The sequence below is a fragment of the Scleropages formosus genome, chromosome 21, assembly GCF_900964775.1.
Source record: "Scleropages formosus chromosome 21, fSclFor1.1, whole genome shotgun sequence".
Lineage (NCBI taxonomy): Eukaryota > Metazoa > Chordata > Actinopteri > Osteoglossiformes > Osteoglossidae > Scleropages > Scleropages formosus.
Window position 1 is genome coordinate 7,413,301 of NC_041826.1, and position 21,645 is coordinate 7,434,945.

The following is a 21,645-nucleotide window of genomic DNA, read 5'->3' on the forward strand; positions in this document are numbered from 1 at the left end:
CATAGTGTCGTTCATGATGTTCCTAAAGTAAAGTAAAGCAAAGGCCTCATGTATGAAGTGACAAAATTGAAGACACTCCACCACCAGCGGCTACGAGCTGTGGCTCCAGCCAGCCAGCCCACCCCCATAGAGACCTCCCCCCCGGTGGGCCAAGTCCCCACATGAACCTTGTGTCTCAGAGCAGCGTCCAAAGACATGAAGGAGAGGCAGATAAAACCCAACATTATCATTTGTTTTCCCAGCCTCCCTTTGCTTCTCATCAATGCAGCTGAAATCATGTTCATTTCCCAAATCATTTCCCATCTAATGCTTATTGCATCATTAGATGAATGCCAACATTAGAAGAGTTGAGAGCAATTTAATCGGCAACGAGCCCCCTTCAGGGAGCACTGAATATGAGTATAGATACAAGAAAGGAGTGCATTACTTTGGTTATGGGATCCTGAGGAGTTCCTTGTTTTTTTAATAAGAATAGGCAGTTAGATGTAATACGTTCACTAAATATTTTTGTTCACATTTTAAGCAGCATATTACAATGTAAGCATTCAAATTAACTACAAAGCGTAGTATTAAAAGACCAGCTCAACTATCAAAACGCTCCAGTACTCAGGGTTACTGCCAAGGAAAGCCAAAACAGATCTGTTTTTCATACCAGTCAAGTACAAAAATTCACTGAATTGCCTTTCATGCCAAAGCTAAGAATTAACTCTCTCTGACGATTCATTATTCCTTTAAGCAAACAAACACTCAACTTTTAATAGGCTGACATTATATTTGTCTTGAAATCACAGCTTTTCAGTATGCATCTTTGAATGAGGCAACATGGAAAAACAGAATCGAAAAGTGCTTTATCATATTGTTATGACCATACCCGCACCTCAATCAGAAGCCCTCGGCCGTAATCAGAGCAGCCAGGTATGCAGAAGCTCATTGAAAATGCCATAATGCTGGACAACTTGGCCCGAGAACGCCTGAGATGCCCCTGCCAAGTCCCCCCGGTTGCCGGCACCCTCCTGGAGACCCCACAGCCCATGCAAATTGGCTAAGGGTGGCTGACGCCCACTGAGAGTCACCGGCAGCTGCGTGTGCTGCTTTGCTTCTAAAGTTCAGAGCACTTCCGAGCAGCATGCCCAGCAAGGCAACCAAACAGAGGTCCACAACCATAGCAAGAGGTGAGTGGCCCCCTCCAACCAGCCTCTCAACTCTTGGTGCCGTTTGTTTTGTTGTGGGGGGAACAGGGTTGTTGTACACGCGTTTATAGACTTCATGGACTCCGAGATCGGCAATACACATGGACTTCCCGCCTGTGGGTGTGACGCTTCATTACGGGTCAGCGCGCTCGATGGGAAACTGCTGGGTACAGGAGTCGTAAAGTCCCGCACAGAGTCAATTACCCTCCAGATAGGGGTTTGTCATGAAGAATCGCTCCCCTTTTTCCTGATAAAGTCCCCTGACAACCCCATTCTCTGGGGTTATACCTGGCTGGCTCAGCACAACCCCGTGTTTTCCTAGAATACCAGGGAAGTTGTATCGTGGGGACCATGGTGTGCCTTTCGCTGTTTGTATCTCCCTTGTAGCCCCACGTCCATCGAGAGCCCCAAAGCAGCACAGCCCCTCAAGGTGCCTGCGGTATATCAGGACCTCATGAAGGTCTTTAGCAAGACCAGGGCTTCCACCTTGCCCTTGCACTGGCCCTGGGATTGCACTATCAATATGTTAGCAGGAACCACTCCCCCTTGGGACAGAGTCTATCCCTTATCCCTTCCCAAACGAAAGACCATGGAGGACTCTGTAACCGAGGGACTGGCCATCAGCATTACCAGGCCGTCAACCTCCCCTACTTCTGCTGGATTTTTTCCATTTGGAAATAGTCGAGGGGTTATGGCCATGTATAAATTACAGTAGCCTGAACAAGGTCACGGTCAAGTACCCCAATCACTTGCCTCTCATTTCCGCAGCTCTGGAACAGGACCATGAAGGCTGAATGTTTACCAAATTAGATCTCCGCAGTGCCTACAACCTGATTCTCATTTCAGAGGGTGATGAGTAGAAGACCGCTTTCAGCACCACCCTTGGGCACTATGAATACCTGGTAATGCCTTTCGAGCTTGCAAACACACCTTCTGTATTCCAAGTCTTTGTCAACCACGTGCTGGAGGATTAGGTTAACAAATGTGTCCTCATGTATCTTAACGATATATTCATGCTTTCCAGGTTGCTCCCGTAGCATGTAGGGCAAGTACGTCAGGTGCTAAGCTGGCTCTTGAAAGACGGCCTCTTTGTCAAAAGACAGAAGTGTCTCTTCCATCAAGAGCGGGTTTCTTTTCTGGGGTTTCTCCTTGATCTTGATGAGATAGCTATGGACTCTTCCAAGATCCAGGCAGTGCTGGATTTGCCTCACCTAACCTCGATAAAGGCACTACAACAGTTTTTGGGTTTTGTGAAGTTCTACCGTTGGTTTATTCAGAGTTTCAGTTCTATCGCTTGCATCTCTCACGTCTTTGTTTAAGGGGAAAGCTATGAGACTAATCTGATCCCCACAAGGCAACGGAGGCATTTCAGGGTCTCAAAAGGTTGTTTACAACAACCCTGGTGCTCCAGCATCCTGAACCCTCACTGCTGCTCGTGGTAGAGGTGGCCACCTCAGTCATAAGGATGGGCGTGGTGCTCTCACAGAGATAGGGGACTCCAGCGAAACTCCATCCTGGTGCCTATTTTTCTCAGAAGCTGTCACCCATTGAACAAAACTACAGCATTGTAAATTGTGAGTTGCTGGTCATTAAATTTGCTCTGGTGGAGTGGAAGCATTAGTTATGGGGTGCCACTCACTCATTCCTAGTCCTAACAAACCACAGAAATCTGGAATACCTACAAACGTATCGCTGTCAAGAACGATGGGCCTTGTTTTTCACCTGGTTTCGCTTCACCGTGTCATATAGACAGGATCAAAAAACAGAAAAGCCAATGCCTTGTCCCGCATCTTCAAGAAGGACCCTGTCACTACCCTACCTGAGCCCATTCTCCCCAAGTCCTGTTTTGTTGCTCCAATGTGGTGCCAGTTTTCACAGGATCTGAGGGCTGTGTAGGCAGAAGACGCAGGGCCTGAAGGAGTCCTGGATAGGAGGGAGAATATCCTGGCAGGTATAGGTCTGCAGCTGCTCCATTTGGTCCATAGGTCATCCAGAATGGTGAAGGACTCTCGTCCTACTCCAGCAGAAGTACTGGTGGCCTTCCATCCGAGAAGACGTGCAGTAATTCATTGAGGCTGTGTGGTTTGTGCCCAAGCCAAGACCCCAACTCAGAGGCCAGCGGGATTGCTGAAACCTCTCCCTGTCCCTTCCCAACCTTGGTCCCACAGGGTGGTTGATTTCCTAGCGGATTCTCCAACTTCAGAGGGCAATACCCTTATCCTGGTGGTGATAGATCGCTTCTCAAAAGCTTGGCACTTCATTCTGCTTCCTCAACTCCCCACTGCACTGGTAATAACCAAACAGCTCTTCCACAAGGTGTTTCAGGTGTACAGGGTGCCTGAGGTTATCATCTCCAACCGGGGGCCCCAGTTCATATGCTGAGTACACACACACACACACAGGCTGAAGCCCCTTGTCCCGAGCAGGGTCACAGCAAGCTGGAGTATAGCCCAGCAACACAGGGCGCAAGGCTGGAGGGGGAGGGGACACAGCCAGAATGGGATGTCACTCCACCACAAGGCACCCCAAGTGGGACTTGAACCCCAGATCTGTCAGAGAGCAGGACCCAGCCAAGCCCACTGCACCACCAGGCCCTGTATGCTGAGTATGGAAGGCTTCTTAGCAGAAGCTTTGGGTCTCTGTCAGCCTCACCTCAGGGTACCACCCACAGGCCAATGGTCAAGTGGAATGCCTGAATGAAGACCTTGGCTGGTTTGTTCAGAGCTACTGCGGTCGGGACCAGGATCAGTGGTCACAATTCTTACCACAGGTGGAATACACCCACAACACCCTTTCTCATTCCTCTACAGAATTGTCCCCCTTCCAGTGTCTTTTAGGAAATCAACCTCCCTTATTTCCCCGGCATTCGGGCTCCACAAAGTCCCAGGCATTGATGCCTGGCACCAGAGCAGCGAGGAGGCCTGGCAACCACCTGACCAGAGCACCCAGCAGCAAAAACAAAAAAGCCGACAAACATGGTCACACCCTGCTGTTCCAGCCAGGATGGAGAGTATGGCTGTCTACTCGGCATCCGCCTGAAACTGCTATCCAGGAAGCTCAGCCCTCGCTTCATCAGACCCTACAAGATCCTCCAACAGATTTCACCTGTTACCTACTGGTTACAACCTCGCCCTCATTTGTGCATCTGCTCTACCTTCCACGTCTCCTTGTTAAAACCTTACAAGACCTCTCTGTTCCAGCCGGTGCGGGAGGTACCAGCGCCACCTCCATTGGAGGTGGATGGCGTGCCAGCCTACGTCATCGGTGTCCTTCTGGATTCCAAGCGATAATATGGGGGCATTTACTACCTGGTGGACTGGGAGGGATACGGGCCAGAGGAGCGCAGTTGGGTTCCGGCCCGTGACATCCTCGACCTATCTCGCATCTCTGACTTCCACAGGGACCATCCAGACAGACTGGCACCCCATCCCAGAGGTCCCCACCTTCCAGGGACTGCAGGGATATGAGATCTGCCTGTGGGGGGGTATTGTCAAGACCACACCCGCACCTCAATCAGAAGCGGCCAGGTATAAAGAGCATCTCTCTACCACTTCCCAACTGCAGAATCTCACTTGAGACAACCGTCCCCTCTGTGATCTTGAACCTACCTTGCCCAGTGTCCTGCTGCTCTCTGTTTCCTAGCCTTGTTTTACATCTCCCTGGTCACAACCGCTCGCTTTGTCCCTGGACTCCAACACCGAACCCTCTCTCTGAAGCCCTGCTCACCATTCGACCGTCCATTCGCCTGTCCCCAACCACGAGAACCAGCCTAGTCCTTCGGCTTTGAACAAACGATCCTGCACTTGGGTCCAGCCCCCTCCGTGTCATCCATTGACACATACAGTATAAATATAACGTATAAAGTCTTTTTTATTTACTGGACAGACCCTCTTGTGTCAAGCAACTGGGTTTTGGTGAACCAAATGGCTGCAATGGTAACATCTGCTCGATGTGGTATTTTTCCGTTGAAAAGGCACGTAGTTAAACATGCTCAAACTACGATAAAGGTTTTGACCATCACCTGACTCCATAAAAACAAAGAGATATAAATATATTTCGCCTCACTGCATAAAACTGGATCACTGGCAATTGGTTTAAACCACATATTTACAGTTCAAGGGTCAGTGTTGTGATGCTAAGTGATCTGGATGCCCCGCGCTGTACATATGAGCTCTTCAGTGACCTCTCTGACATTCGCGTCGCTGAACGGGGCACAGTCAGAAGGTTGGTGGGTACAGCTGTGTTTCGAGAAGTTCGTGCAGCAGAAGCACGAGGGCAGGGCTGAACGAGAAATGAGAACCAAAGCCAGAACGGAACAAATCCCCTTCCCCACTGCGTGTGACTTCGGAGGGATCGCTACCGTCAGTCCCAAACAAACGGACACGCAACTGAAGAACATCCTGACCAGGGACCACAATCCTGTAATAATAGGGCCCTGATAACATCAGACTGAATGATTATGACAAATAATGAATGGTGCTCAAGGAGTACAGGAGCACAGTAATTGTGCTTTGTCTATCACCATATGGTCACCGCACCACTTTGATGTTGTTCTATACTGAATGTCTCCAGGAGAGAACCCACCTTTTACAAACAACCTCAGTCACTGATCTCATCCAGCTGCAACATAACTGCTTTACATCTCCCGCCACGTAATACAACCTCCCTTACACCTATCTTAGTTTAGGAACTGCTTTCGTCTTGTAAACTTACTCACAGTTTCAGTGGCTTCTAACAGCTCACCTGTGAGGAAGGGAAGCGATCATCCCCAGCACACTGGAAAGCATGTTTGATTAATGAAATGCATGCAGCAATGTGTGTGGAGAGAACCCATCTCCCTACCGGGGTCATCTCTGCAAAGCGTGAGCGGCATACTCAGCTGCGGCAGATGGAACATCATGCAAAGTGTGGGCTGAAGAAACAGCTTGGCTTCCCCGCACAAACGCACCACAAATTAGCACAAGTGCATCACGTCGGGCGCATCGCATCACAACACAAAGTCAGAATCGTTTCTCGCACGCCGCACGTTCGGCAAAATGGAATGAGTTGAAGCATAATCCTGTCATCAAGTATGTAAATGCAACTGCAAATAAACAAAACAAGTCTTTTATGTGTTTAACTGCTCGCTAGCCCGTCTCCGCTTATTAATGTAATATCATCTGTTCTGATAGGATTTTTTTTCAAGTTAATTAATTAGTTCTGCCACTGCTTTGTTGTCATCTGCAACATTACAACGTGTAATTTAGATCAGCTCTGCTTTTATGGCTTTTACATTTACACAGAACAGCATTCTTTTCGAACAAATAAAATTCATAAGACAGCACACTGTAATAATGCACGGTGTTCTAAAACAAACCTTTACTCAATGTCCAGAACTGAATGTAAAACTTTAAAGTCACAAAACATTAAACACATCACTGAATGTACTGCAGCAAGTGTAGCAATTCAAAAATGCCAGCTGAGTCATCATCCTATATCAACAACCACTTGTTCGATGTGTTGTGGTTGTCTGGAGCCCAGGGTGCGAAGAAGGGTACACCCTGAAAGGGCATCCATCGCGCTGCAGGGCAATCACACACACTCATTCACACACACACACACACACACACACACACACACACACACACACACACAACAGGAGGAGTTCAATGTTGCCAGTCAACCTGAAACACATCTTTGGACTGTGAGAGGAAACCAGAGCACCTCGAGGAAATCCATGCAAACAAAGGGAGGACATAAAATGCTTTCTATGACTAGTCCTAGACAAGACATAGAAATACCGTGTTTCCATAAATAACAAGAAAATACAAATAGGAAGCAGAAAAAAATAAGAAAACAGATTTTAAAAAGCTGAAGCAGGCCATTTTAGTACATCAGCGTAGAAAAATGCAAATTATACAAAGAGGCTTAGTCCTAGTTCTTGCAGAGCCGAGCCCTTCTTTCTGTGGAATGTACCCCAGACTCCGCTGAGCACTGCACACAGAAAAATCACTCGGTGCGGTACCAACCCTCGCATCTCATTCTATCTTTGACGTGCCACTTTGTGTGTACGCTCACAAGAGCAAAGAACAATGTCACTCTTACCAGTAAGTAATGATCACTATGATGGTGCAACTGGACCCCCATCCAAATTCCAGCCCAGCCAGGAGCTGCTAACTCCCACTCACTCTCATTAATTCTCCTATAAATATTGAACCAACGACCAACAAAAGAGGCACAAGTTAGTGATATGTAGATGGCGCGGTAATTAAATTCCGCGGAGCTTTCACGGCGGAACTGCAATGGCGGTACGGCTCCTCGTACATTTGGCACGAAGGAAATGCAATTGTGAATTTGCATAAACTGACATTCAGAATTACTGCTCTCCATGATGAGTAACAGCAGCGCTGGATCTCCTCTATGGTTTCAAACAGAGATGCAAGACTCCAGCATCAAGACTCGGCTCATAAAGACAGTGTGAGTCCATTTCTGGGAAAGGCTAAAAGCGCATAATCAGGGTCGGTATTGTGAAGTATTGCTTTTTAACATGGCTAAATGAATAAATGGATGGGGAAAGGGGGCAAATGAACGGCTCGCAGCAGCGCACACCTACCAGCGCGGGGCTCGCTCTTACTGTGAAGAAAAGAGTTGGGCGGGCGTTTCCTACAACACCTTTTGAAGTAAGAAATAACAAGCGGAACATGCGCCCCAGTAATCCATGTCTATCAAATTTTTATTAATCAAGTTTTTCTGGGAGGCCTTTTGATTTAGCTCTAACCAGATATGGCAGAAGAGATTACTAAGTTTAATCAGTAAGGTATAAAAGAGAGAAAGGGAAAATATTGTATGCAGTAAAACAATGTAAATAATTAAGAAAGAGAGAGAAAAGAGGAAAAAGATGTGCAATAATACTGTGTCCAACAGAGCTACTCTACTTATAAAAAATTGCTGTAAGTTCACCTAAAAGTCTATTTTTCTATCTAGAATGCCCAGGGGGGGGGGTGGGAAGTCACTGGCACTTGGACCTGCAGAGGTTTTTTTCTTCTCTTGTCTTTCAGTTGGGGTTTTTTTTTTGTTCCTTTCCTCTGTGGCCAGTTGGCTTACTTACAGCTTTAATAATTAATACACTTACTGCAGTTACTTAATGTATAGCCAACATTTTATTTGTATTGTTTCTGTTCCTTTGTTCAGCGCTGTGTCAATGTGTGAGAAGAGCGCTCCATAAAAGTTAAATGAACTGAACCGAATCAGTGTCCATCGCGCTAATACTATTATATGCCACTCTTTTTCTAACCATAACGCAATTAATTGAGGTTGACTAAGCAAACGATTGAATTCTAAATCGCTCTGTAGACTACATTTGCAACGACAAAATAATCTTGGCTATGTGCATCCATTGAAATTATAATAAAAAGCTCAAAATACAGTCGGTTGTATTTTTATTAATTGCCAGTCACATTATTGTCCGGTTGATCAATGTTCATTCTGCTGAATACAAATTACTTTGCTACAAAGACCAGTGTGGGGTGTTTAGTAAGCAGTGGACTAAGCCTACAAAAATTACAGGTGAGTTGGAAGAGAAGCTTAAAAACACAGTAAGTGAAGAAACGGGAAACTCTAGCTGATAAGAGGACCGAAACGCCTGATGAGGATCACACCACGCTCTCAATTTCTATTTACTCCACCACATCATCGCAGCACACATTAAATTTGGATCAATTTAACTTGTAATTGAATCCTTTGCAATGACTTTCGTCATCGCCATTCACACACAGTGATATCCCCATTTAGATTCTGTTGAGTAATACAGTCCATTGTTGACTGGGAGATCACAGTCTGAACGAGACTTCCATGAACCTCAGAATGAAGCAAGGTGTCCTGCTCTTGACTGCAAATGGAGACCCTCCCAAGCAGCGTGCATAACAGAGGGGGGCAAACGACGATGTCAAAGTCCATTCTGCATCCATTCCGAATGACACTGGGGGCAGGCGCCCGCAGACCACATGCATCTCCCACATTTCGTAAGGTTACGACAGGTGAAAAATACCCTGTGTGAGGGCAAACCCTTGTTGACGGTACCATTCTGTTGCTACAACCCCTTACTGAGCTCAGATGTGTGGTCTACCCTGAAAGGCATCAATGGAAATACACACAGATACCATAAAAGTGCAAAAAAGTGCTATTATGGAGGTTTAGGTATGAACATTTAAACTGAAAGTGTTTCTCGGCATCACCAGCTATTCAGAAGAATTAATGCAAGAGTATGTTTAAGGTCAGCAGTCACCCTTCGCTCTGGGACTTAATTAGAGTTTTTTTATATATCTCCTAAGGACACCTTGGCTCTCCAATACAGCTTCAATATAAATGTCAGTAACAGGAGGGCTCTGGGCCTGGAAGGGGCCCACGAATGGACCATTAACATAAAAAGCACCAGTAATGCTCTGGGAACAAACCTAATTTCATGCTTTTAAAGCAGGGCAGTCTACGGTGGGGGGCCAGGCGACAGTGGGAGGAGTATGGGGTGATGGTTTCTTTGTGTACTCAGTCCCTTCATGCACTAAGCAGTAGAAAGAAACTGTAAAAGAAGGTGCCCAGGACAAGACGCACCTCTCGAAGACAAACCTGCTCTCCTCCGAAGACGCCTCGTTCAGCCATTGCTGGGCTGTGCCGCTCAGTGGCCTTGACCACCCGTCTCACTGTTCTCCTGCCATTACTTCAGCAAAGTTTCATACAGATTATCTGAAGATTTTATTTTTGTTGCATCAGCGTTAAGCAGAGGATAGCATTGTGTTGCTTTCAGACTCGAAGGACCCAGGTTCAAATCCCACCTCCTGCTGTAGCACCGTTGATCGTTCACATTTAGTCGTTTATCCGAGGCTTTTCTCCAAAGCGACTTGCAGCGTTAAGCTTATTACAATTATTTACCCATTTACACAGCTGGGTAATTTTCCTGGAGCAATTCAGGGTAATTACCTTGTTCAAGGGTACTACAGCTGGAGGGGAGAGTCAACCCAACAACCTTCAGATGCGAAAGCAGCAGCTCGAATCGTTACGCTACCAGCTGCCCTGGTCAAAGTATTTACCCTGAACTGATATGGTAAGTATTATCCAATAAAGCTGTATAAACAGGTACATAACAGTGAGTCACTCTGGAGGGGACACACACACACACACACACACACACACACATTTTCTAAACCGCTTGTCCCAGTCGGGGGTCGCAGGGAGCCAGAGCCCAACCTGGCAACACAGGGCATAAGGCTGGAGGGGGAGGGAACACACCCAGGATGGGACGCCAGTCCATCGCAAAGCACCCCAAGCAGGACTTGAACCCCAGACCCACTGGAAAGCAGGACCTGGTCCAACCCACTGCGCCACCACACCCCACTTTGGAGGACAGTTTCAGCTAAATGAGTAGATATGAGTTTAATCCTGTCATGATTTTGCACATCTCATACTAGTGTACATCTAATATTGTTACCACAAAATGTCCTCACCGTGCTCTCACGCGCACTGATACGCTGCACCCATCGTGTCACTGTAAACTGCCTTTGTGGGAATAATTGCAATGACATAACAGCATTTGGCAAAACGCCAAGCTTCCCATCCACTCAAAGTCAGATGGCACAGAGTCTCAGATCACGTGACTCTCGAGACTCCGGACTGCGCCCAGCCGTGAACGATCATGGGTGATGATTCATGCCGGCCACCACATGTAAACACGGCCCCGTCTCCTGGCCCGAGTTGGAATGATCCCGCGCGGAACAGCGACAGGTCCAAATAGCTGCACTTGAAAAGATCCTCTGAGCCGCGCTCCACAAAGGAGGAAAGAAAGCCACGCGCTCAAAGCGAGGAGAAAGACACACTTTCAATCGAGTACGGATGCGGAGGAAGCTTCACCGCAGCCACCCGCTCGCTGCTACAAAGAGCCCGGAGCGCCGCGCATCACTGGAAGCGCCCGCAGGTTTACCCTGCTTCATCTCCCGGGTACCCCGAGGGCGCCAGAGCCCCGGAGCGTTACGGCGCCATCCGCAGGCGGCGCAGCTGGATCCGCGGCCCGCGGCCGGGAAGAGCCCGGGAAGCTCAAACTTTGCTTCTCGCCCATCCTGCCAACTCAAGCTGACGTTCCGCAGGATGCACACACCTGTACCGTGAATTACTTCGCTTTCCGGCATTCTATATATATATATATATATATTCTCAGAGCAGCAACCGGGAAAAGGCACCGGCGTTACCTCAAGTTGTGAAAACGCCGAAGCAGAGCGAATTCACTCACTGTGTGTAAGAAAAAATTTCCCCGCCGAAATGTGAACACCACGCACGTCCGGGCAGGACAGGCACACCTGTGACCAGGCTGGCGCTCCGACGAGGCGACACGATCCGCGCGCAGAAACAAGGTATCGGAAAGGGCAACGCAAGTTGAACCGACCGTTCCGCATACGAGTACCGGTGCGCTGTCGCCGCCCGCGGACTTGGGGCGCAAACGGGGCGAGAGGAGCATCGTGACAGGAGCTCCACGGGCGCGAGACCTTGCTGTGCGTCGAGCAGCCGCCGCGCTACACCTGCGCCGGCGAGGAGGCAAATCCGGAACGACGGACGGGTCTCTCACCTCTGCTGAGGAAGCTGCTCCACATCGTAGAAACAAGGGTCCTTTCACACGGCCGCAGCCAGATTTCGCGTCCTTTGAGACAAGAATGCTGAAGGGAGAGAGAGAAGGAGAGAGAGAGAGAGAGAGAGAGAGAGAGAGAGAGAGAGAGAGAGAGAGAGAGTCCCCTCGCGTTGGACAGCACTAACGCCTCTCGGCCCCCAGCCCGGTCACATGTGTAACAACCTTCTTCAAGATCGTGCTCTCAAGGCGGCGCGCCGTCCAGCGCTCTGAAAATCCCTCTCGCGTCTCACGCGCTCATCGGCAGCCTCCGCCTCAGCCCGCGCTCCGCCACGCGTACGCCTCACACCACAGCCTGCGCGCTTCGCGCACGCCGGCAGCGCTGTGAGGGCGGGCGGCCAGGCGTGGGAGCCCATTCGGGAGGGGAGGAGAGAAGGGAAAAGGGGGGTTGGAAGAGAAGCGGGCGGGAAATTTCGCTGGCGGAGGGGGGGGGGAAGCGTGCGCTCGACAGGCGGTGGCGGCGGCGCGGGAAACGCGCTCTCCTCGCTGAGACCGGAATACAAACTTAAATTTTTCCACAGGAATCCGTCTTCATACGAGCCTCGGGGCATTTTCCCCGTCGCGCGCAGCCACTAATAGGCACAATCGATAAGCGAAGGTAATCGAAGAGGCGCTCAAACGCTCGACGGCGACAATTCAAAGGGGGTCCGGGAAGGGAGGGGGCGAGCGGCGACCCCGCGGGGTCTGTGCAAAGAGCGCACGGACGGACGCGGGCCGCCGTTAGTGGTGACTGATGAAGTGACAACAAGTGACGGGGCGGAGCGGAGCGACACTTCTCAGCGGACGGGCTTCGGGCCCTGCGGAGCTACGCATCAGCCGAGCGATTTAAGAAATAGTGTTTTTTCAGTCGTGCCCGGCATCTGCATCCAGACAAGACACTCGCACCGAATGTCGAACAGGGACATCGCCGTGACATCAAGTCATCGTTGCAAAGGTGCGCTGACGACATCCGCTCGCTCCGTCTCCTTCCGGCTCGACGGCGCGGCGCTCCGGCTTTTCGGACACGGACCCTAACAAAAAAAGCTGGCGCTCAGCTTCCGTTGGACTCTGTTAACAGCGGTCTAAATGGAGGGCACGAGGAGAGCGCTTCGCCACGACCGCCATCTTCAGAACCTCAACCTCAACAAGTCGTTGTGTCCCTTTTCACTCATTTCATCGTTTCCTGCACAAGTACAGAAAACTCGTTCAGTTTCCCTCTTGGGTCATCCAGGGTCGATATAAGCTTTGGTGACACGATGAAGACCAAACCCTTGGCTGATACACCATCTGAACTCATTATAAGCTCCCCAGTCCAGCTGTCCAGTCTCGTCTGTCTGGGCGTCTCTGCCTCTGGTTCTGGTTCTGGCTCTTACCTGGAGAGGACCACAAATGCTGCAGTTGACACGGTCACCCAGCACGTGTTCCCTTGGGACTGGACACTCAAAGTGGCCTTAATTATGAAAGCATAAAGCCACTTTGTCCATGACCCCCCCCCCCCCCCCAGTGCTGACTGTACCCTCTTCATCAAGGACAACAAAAAAAACAACATCATACTCAGTTCAGGGGTACAAATAACACAACTGCTATCTGAGTGCAGCTTAAAAAGGATTTTTCTTTTCAGAATGATGGCAACTTCACAACGGGGAGCCCAGCAACAAGGGGGCAGAGGTGCTGCACTCTGCAAATAAGTCCCATTAGTCTCTCTGTATTGCTCTGTTCAGGTACAGACACTGTAACTGGGTGGGGGGAGCAGCCAGGCTGGAATGCCTCTGGCTGGGTTCGGGACCCGATGGGTGCAACCAAGGCCAAGCGACAGACAGGTGGGCCAACGCCGCAAGGCCTAGTGCGGGCGTGATGATCCATCTACCACACATGACAGCCTGGATGGCAGACAGACTCTTGGAACAACCTTGAGAGGAAAAGTAAACATTAACACAAAGCATAAGCCCCCAGACTAGCAGAGGAAGCCAGTCTTAAAGTGAAATGATCAAGAAGGAGAGAAAAGAAAGTCCTTTTCGACGACCGACGACGTGTGAGGACGCTCCAGCCGGCAGGTCTCTAAGCGCCGCTTCGAGTATGTGCAAAGAAAACAACGATAAGGGAGTGGGTGTAGGAAAGCAAGCTGTGTGTTGGTGGACCGCACCCGCGCTGATCCGGCGATCCTGCAGCGCTTTCACGCACACACACCTGTGTACACACTGTGCCCGGCCCCGGCAGCCACGCCCTGCCGTTTGCGTGCCCCGTACGCCCTGTCGCTTCCCCCAACTGACCTCGACCTGAGAGCGCAGTCCGGACCCGGTCCGCAAGCGCCCGAGGACAGGTGGAGTGGGGCAGCGGCTCAGCCCCCCCTTCCCATCTCTCACATCCTGAAGGTTGTCCTGAACCACGAGAGGCCCGTCAAGCCGCGCTCGTGCTGCGTCAGCCGCTCCGGCGCTCACGTTGACGCACGGCGCTTGCATACGAAATGGCCGGAGCGCCCTGCACGATTTCACTCACTAAGGGGTGTCGTTACATATAAAATAAATAAATCGTGCAGAGGTGGCGCCTTCGTTTTGCCATCTGTGGGCACCGAGGCAGGTCCCTGTGGTACAGAATGAGAGCAGAATGAGAGCTTTGGGGCACGGTATCGGACGTGTGGCACCAAGCAGAATTAACAAAGGCCTGATCGCAAAAGGAATCCACGTCCCGCAACGATCACACACTGGGGCCAGTAGGTGGTGCAGTGGTTCGAGTGCTGCATTGCACTGGTAGGGCGCAGGTTTAAATCCACCTTCCTGTTGCAATAGGGTAAGACACTTATCCAGAATTGCTCGTGTAAAAAATCATGCCGCTGTGTGAATAGGAAAATCACTGCAAGTTGCCTTGAGGGAAAAGTGACACATTTTTATATATGTATGTATGTATAGTACTGTGCAAAAGATTTAGGCGCTTGGGGAAAAAAGCTGTAAAGTGAGAATGCTTCCAAAAACAACGCTCTTAAATAATAAACTTCCTACAGAGTTTAGTAACCATCCATCATCAACAACCGCTTGTCCCAAGCGTGGTCGTGGCGGGCTTGGCCGAGTCCCGCTCTCTGGTGGGTCCGGGGTTCGAGTCCCGCTTGGGGTGCCATGCGATGGACTGGCTTCCCATTCGGGGTGTGTACCCTCCCCCTCCAGCCTCGCACCTTGTGTTGCTGGTTAGGATTCAGTTCGCTGCGACCCGACTTCGGATAAGCGGTTTCAAACAGCGTGTGTGTATACTTTCTTTCTTTAATGACATACTAAACCCTTGCTGTAATACTGTAACTTTTTGCAAAAGGAATGCTTGGAAATCTAAAATATGCTCTTCCCCATTGACACTAATGCAGAAGACGTTAAATAACCGTCTAAAACAAATATTTTTGTGAAACAGATCTAAGTGCCTCAGACTTCTGCACAGTACCGTATGTATGTATGCGATGCACATGTGGTGGAAATCTGAGAGTGAAAACCTGAATATAAATGCTTCATCGGAAGACAGATTTACACTGTTGGGCATCGCAGCAGCGTGACCACAGTACACCCTGTTCGCCGGGTTCGGAGCCGAAATCACCGTCGTCTCCCGCCGTACCGAACGACAACGGTCGCCGCTCACCGGCCCTCTCGCCGGTGCATTCCACTGAACACATCGCTGAAATACCTGCTAGGCGGCAATACACGCAAGGCCTTTCCACAGCCATTTGTCACATGGTGCTCTGCCAAAGTGTCTTCCATCACAAACACTGGAACGGAGAGAAAGTGAATATGATGGATATTCTCTTTGGTCTTTTACTGCCCACTGCGCTGCCTCCATGCAGCTAACAGTCGCTGCCAATATCATAAATCACATCATCGTGAACTGTTGCCTTTGCTTACAATGAACTTGGCGATCGCTGCGTTTCGCAGTAACGGAACGGAAGGCCGCCGGCCACTTTCACACTGCAAATGTTAACACTGCCACCTAGTGCCCGATGCCCTCTGATCGAAGAGTCTGGGCTCTCCGCCCTGCTGCGCTCTTCTCCGCGCTCATTTACTGTGATTTACCTGTACAGCTTGGGAAAGTTGAGAGCAGTAGATCAGGGGGAGTTCCTTGGTCAAGGGTACTGGGGAGCTGGTAGCACAGTGCTCAGAGCTGCTGTCGCAGCTTTGAATCCCACCTCCGGCTCTAGTACCCATTGAGCGCGGTACTTACCCTAAATTGCTGTAGTAAAATAACCCAGCTGTGTAAATGGGTAAATAATTGTAAGTACCTTAACATTGTAAGCTGCTTTAGATAAAAGTGTGAGCTAAACGAATAAATGTAAATGCACTACAGGATGAGGTTGGATTGAAACCCATTCCTTTGTGTGTCAGAGAGCCCCCCAGCAGCCCTCCACACCAGCGTGTCACAGGTGGACATTCACAGAGCCGAATGTGTGCATGGGAAATGGGGCTGCTAAGTCACCACGGGGCACCAGAGGCCTCTGAGGTGAGACGGTAAAAATACGAGCTCAACGCCCCATCGCAGCAAGGTGCTGTAGTGGAATTTGACTCCACTTCCCGTCAGAGTGATACACGGACAGCTTAGAAGCTCTGAGGTTTCCGACTCAACACCCAACACCGTCGCTGTCAGCTGTACTTCGATATCCTCCGTTCGCGGTAACCTGAATAAAGAGGCAGACGAGCGGAAAGCCGGTTGGCAGACGCACCCGTGCAGGTGAGCGCTGACGAGGGCCGAGTGAACCGGGAGCCACAACGCAGCAGAAAGAGCCCTGGGAATAACCGGTGTGGGGGAATAGAAAAAGTTGCATTTCGGCACTGTAAGCGGAGCAGCTTTTCGCACTCCCCTATCGATGAAGCTTAAAAGGAAAGTTAAAAGTAATGTGGCAGACCCATAGGGAGCGTATTGCATACAGCAGTCCCTTGCACTTGAAGGACCGGGCTTCCAATCCTGCTGTACGTACCCTGAACTAATATAGTGAAAATTCCCCAGCTGTGTAAATGTGGCCAAAATGTGTACATTGCTTTGGATTCATCCATTCAGTGACCATAACCATGGGCTAAGAGCACAGCACTGTCCTCTTCCATTTAATCCTCCCCACCGCCCAGGTGACCGCCGACAGCGGCGGCAGCATGACGCCCCGCCGTATGCGAGCGACCCGCGTTCCTCCGGAACGTCCGCGCCGATGGGCCTGGAGGTGCGGGAGGTCGCCCTTCACACATACGTGTGTTGTCTGCACAGCTCCATAGATCTGTACCTTGGAAAACTCGCCACCACGGCACCACGTGTCACCAAAACACGTGGCTGAGTTGAGTTGGGTCGGCGTCGGTCACAGTAATAACATTTAACTAGCTGTACAATAAAAATATAATATCTACTCAGTCCTCATGGTATTCACGGTATTAATGAAGGAACTAACAGGAAACAGGAGTCGAATGCGTTAAGTCGCACCCGCATCATCACAGGTTCCCACGCCAAGCATGGACATTACTGTCGCCGCACCCCGACTGGAGCGCACCCGTTTCCGTCCGCTCTTCACAACACGCAATCCGCTCAGAGCCACACCGCCAGGGTGAACGCTAAAGCAAAATCAGCACACGTTACTGGGATTTCTCCGCATCCCCCCTTGGACCACGTGTCCTTCACGAGGGCGTACATGGAGGCACGTTGATGCCAAGAGGCTAAGAGACACCCCTTCGCCCCCCCCCCCCGCCAGTCTCCTTGCCGCATACCTGAGCCGCTCGTGGAGAGGGGGGTGCTGGGCAGTTCCCCGTTGTTCAGCTGCTTGAGCCTCTTTAGGTGGGACTTGCCGTTGTAGTGGACCTGGGCCTGGGCAGCCGAGTTGAGCTGGATGTTGCAAACCTCACACAAGGAGAAGAGCAGTTTTTTCTTTTCCTGCTGCACCCCGGCGTGGCTCTCGGAGGCCTCCTGCAGCTCCACGCACGCGCCAAAGGGCAGACACAGTCGCCCGTTCTCCAGGAGCCTGCTTGGGCTCAGGGGCCTCTTCATGCCTTTGGGAAAGACACACAACCTTAGGAAGGCTGGGAATGGCAGAGATCACAAAGCGCAACACATCATCACGGGCAAACCTCGCACAAGAGCTCGCTCTCAGTCTCTCCGCTCACCGGGTGGAAACGGTGGCGTCGCCAGGCGTTCTCTTACAACCCCAACTTCGATCGAAGCGTAGGCGCCCCCTTTTTCAAACGAAAAGAGCGGAGAGGTTTGAAGGGCTGACAGCCGAAGCACGGGCAGCGGGCCCTTGGGAGAGCAGGTGTCCGAGTGCAGCGTCTCAGCAGAGCTCCAGGAAGCCTACAATCTGTCAGTCTCTACCTGCGGAGTGAGTACTTCCACGGGAGCCCGCTGCCCGTGGACCTCCTGCGCCCATCTGTTGCTCTCATGATGGGCAGCGTTCACGTGCCGCGTACCCATGGGTGTTATGCAACACGCTCGGGCGGCGCGGTCTGTTTAGTTTGCTCCCGCACTCACATTGGTCCAGTCCATTGCGTGCGCCCTGCGCGTTGTCGGTCGCTCCCTTAAGACCCACAAACACACCGCGTAGCTCACCGTTGCCGAACATTTTAACGCACGTGTACATTCCATCGTCGACAAGGCTTTGCGTCCGCGCCTTGGAAAACTGGAAGCGGCGGTCCGCAGGAACAGTGGTGCGTTCCACAGCCCCCGCGGCGCACAACGACGCAGAGCAGAGTGATAAATACCCTGCTGTATGTAGGGCCAAAGCTAGCGTGATATGTGGCCTTATGTTCCTATCTCGCTGTAATCCGTCTGAAGCAGACTCGCTAATCTCTGTGGGCAGCTGCACGCCATAATCCTGGCAGATAAACTTCCTCAAACTTCCCAAAGCTCTCCCAACACATTATTAAAAAAAAGGCTACAAAACTCATTTAATCACTTTTGGTAATATTGACCGTGATGAAACATTCATACCCTTTACAGCTTCGGTTATTGCTTTGGCTCAATCTTACAAGAGTTTTACAAGAGCACCTGGAAAAAGGGTGCGTCTACGGTGCGTCCCTCTTCCCAGGTAGACGGGTCGCATCTCAGCTGCAGAACCACCATCGGACTGAGACAGACCCTGAGCTGCAGTAACCCTAGTCCTCACCCTAACCCAACCCAAACCCTAACCTTAACCCTAACCCTAACGCCAGCCCTAACCCTAACCCAAACCCTAACATTAACCCTAACCCTAACGCTAGCCCTAACCCAAACACAAACCCTAACCTTAACCCTAAACTTAACATTAACCCAAACCTTAACCCAAACCCTAACATTAACCCTAATCCTAATGCTAGCCCTAACCCTAACTCAAACCCTAATCTTAAGCCTAACCCAAACCCTCTGTGACAGCGCTTCATTTCAGAAACCCATCAGCAGACAGCAGTGTTGTGGCACTGTCCTGGCCCCCCCTTGATGCTCCACTAGGGATAGAGAAGATAATGTCTGCATCCCAGCTGGGGCACAGGGACACCTGACTCAAAATAAGCAACCAGCAAATCACAGTCCCAGAGTCGTTTCACTTCTCTAGGTGCTGGTCTTCCCGGGGAGGATGGTGCACGGAATTGCAGGAGTCAGCAAAACGAAGCAGACCGGATCGAACCTGACACATCGTACTAATAGTGAACACGTCGGGCAGCGAGACAATAACGTGAACGGGGAGCCGTCTCGAGATTATGATGCTCGTAAGCACGCGTGGGTCATAAAACCCGTTTCTGACAAAACTGTGAACGCCATTCTTGTTGAGTACTTTTACCTTTTATTCAACAAGATTACACAAAGCCCAACTAAAATTTGTTCTTTAAGTTGCGATTGCAGGGAAGCCGTCCGCTGAAATGTTTTGGCAATAAAAAACGGAGGGACCGCTCAAATGACGGTGGACTCTGGATGCTCCCGGACACATCCCGCGCGGAAGGGTCACCGAAGAGCTCTGCGGCAACTAGCCAGAAATTTTAGGTGTGTTAGATTTAATCTGTAATCTGTCGCACTGCCTGGGCTGACATTTACTGTGCATTTGCCCGAACTCCCCAAGACGACCATCCGAAGACATCTGCGCGGTTCAGGACAGGACAGGATAGGATTGGATAATACTTTATTATTAATCCCCACAAGGAAATTCACTCACAGAAGCTCAACATAACACATGACAACAAACTGCAGTTATAGTGACAACGACAGTAAATACATGACGGAATAAGAAAACAAATAAATTTCAAAAAATGACACAATCAGCGTTTAGAAGTCACAGATATACCAGAAGTAAAGCGAGAGTGATTAGACCGGCATGCTGTGCCTGCGCTCATCCATTTCCCTTGGCATTAATAAAAAACGTTACCTCTCCTCGCAGCACGTCTCTGCCCGCAGATGAGGCCGGAACTCAACGGGAGGGGATGATAGCCGCCGGCCTCTGATCGTATCAAACGGCAGCTGGAGGTGAGGAGTGAAATTTCTCATCTGTGGCCTCATTTCCACTTTCGGGAGGATCTGCAGTCGCCCGGGGCTCTCAGACCCCCCTCAACACAGTGTGCTCGGTCCTGCGGCGGCCCTTCCACGGGTGATCAGGGACCACTGGGACGGCATGAAGACATTTGCTCTTTTACAAAGGAGATCGGTTCACAACCTCCTACTGCGCTACAGGCTTTGAGAAGAAGCTCGGTGTGCCCTGGAAGGGGTACAAAAAGCACTGCGGCAGCTGGAAGAGCAGCGGTTAGCGCTGCCTTTAGACCTAAGGGTTGCAGATTCGAATATCGCACACACACACGCACATATCAACTGAAACCGCTTGTCCTGAGCAGGGTCACGGCGAGCCAGAGCCTAACCCGGCAATACAGGGCACAAGGCTGAAGGGGGAGGGGACACACCCAGGATGGGACGCCAGTCCATCACAAGGCACCCCAAGCAGGACTCGAACCCCATACCCACCAGAAAGCAGGCACAGGCCAAACCCGCTGCACCACCAGGCCCCCCTTTGGTTCAAATATCACGTCCAGTGACATTACCCAGCTTTATAAAAGGGTAAAGAATTCTAACGTTAACATTACAAGTCGCTTTGGAGAAGAGGGTCAGACAAATGTAATGTAGATGTTCACAGCCTTGGAAACACCACACTCAGACAGATACGCTGTTGGCCCCAGTATCTGTGGCTTAATGCACATCCTCGTCCTACAGACCAAACTGGGAGCATCTCGATATCCACGGACGTCCATCTGGAGAGATAAAGCTCCGCCAGGGCCGAGTTAGCGGTACCCAAAGAGGCCGTGGTTCAATTCGCTGGGCGGCGTTAATGAGGTGACAGGCGACGTTTCTGAAGACGCTGGAGTGTGTGACCGACCGGGAGGGCCGCGATGCAGTCGGAGCTGCCCGTTGCTGCAAACGGGAGGTCAGCGCAGACGAGAGCGACAGGGAGAGATGACGGCCGGCTGACAGGTTCCCCCGCTTTGCGTCTCCGCGACTGTCATCCAACGGATTCCAATGCGCATCGCTCACCGAAAGCACAGCTGCCATTGAAGAATGGCTACCGGAGGGTAGAGCAGCTATGAATATTTGAAACATAGACGCATTACTTACCGCCCAGCTACAACTGTGCAGATGGAAAATTTGCAGGGGGTTGGGAAAGGAATTTACACAAAAAGCGCTTCACGCCGCGTCCGCCCTCAAACCTCACGGTGGCAAAAGAGTGGAGCTCCGAGGCCCTTGACCTCACTTGGAGCAGGGCCCAAAATTAAGTCCAGGTTTAGACCCCTGTTCAGGAGCAAATCTGCAGTTCGGGCTTTACTGACATCAAAGGATTCTATCTTTCACACAGCAGCAAGGACGGGAGCGTGTGTATTAATATCCGAG

General features: G+C 50.6%; 1 protein-coding gene across 5 annotated transcripts in view; it reads right to left on the reverse strand.

Moving 5' to 3' along the window:
* znf385b (zinc finger protein 385B) overlaps window positions 1-21,645 on the reverse strand; it is an 85,692-nt gene that overhangs the window by 46,329 nt on the left and 17,718 nt on the right. For 3 of the 5 annotated variants that reach the window (XM_029247099.1, XM_029247098.1, XM_029247097.1), the window contains exon 2: window positions 17,526-17,804. In XM_029247099.1, the coding sequence (XP_029102932.1) occupies window positions 17,526-17,802 (277 nt within the window). In that variant the 5' untranslated portion in view covers window positions 17,803-17,804. Of the gene's footprint in view, window positions 1-11,778; window positions 12,134-17,525; window positions 17,805-17,918; window positions 18,811-21,645 lie in introns of those variants that run through there. The other 2 variants (XM_029247100.1, XM_029247101.1) reach the window with 2 other exon arrangements.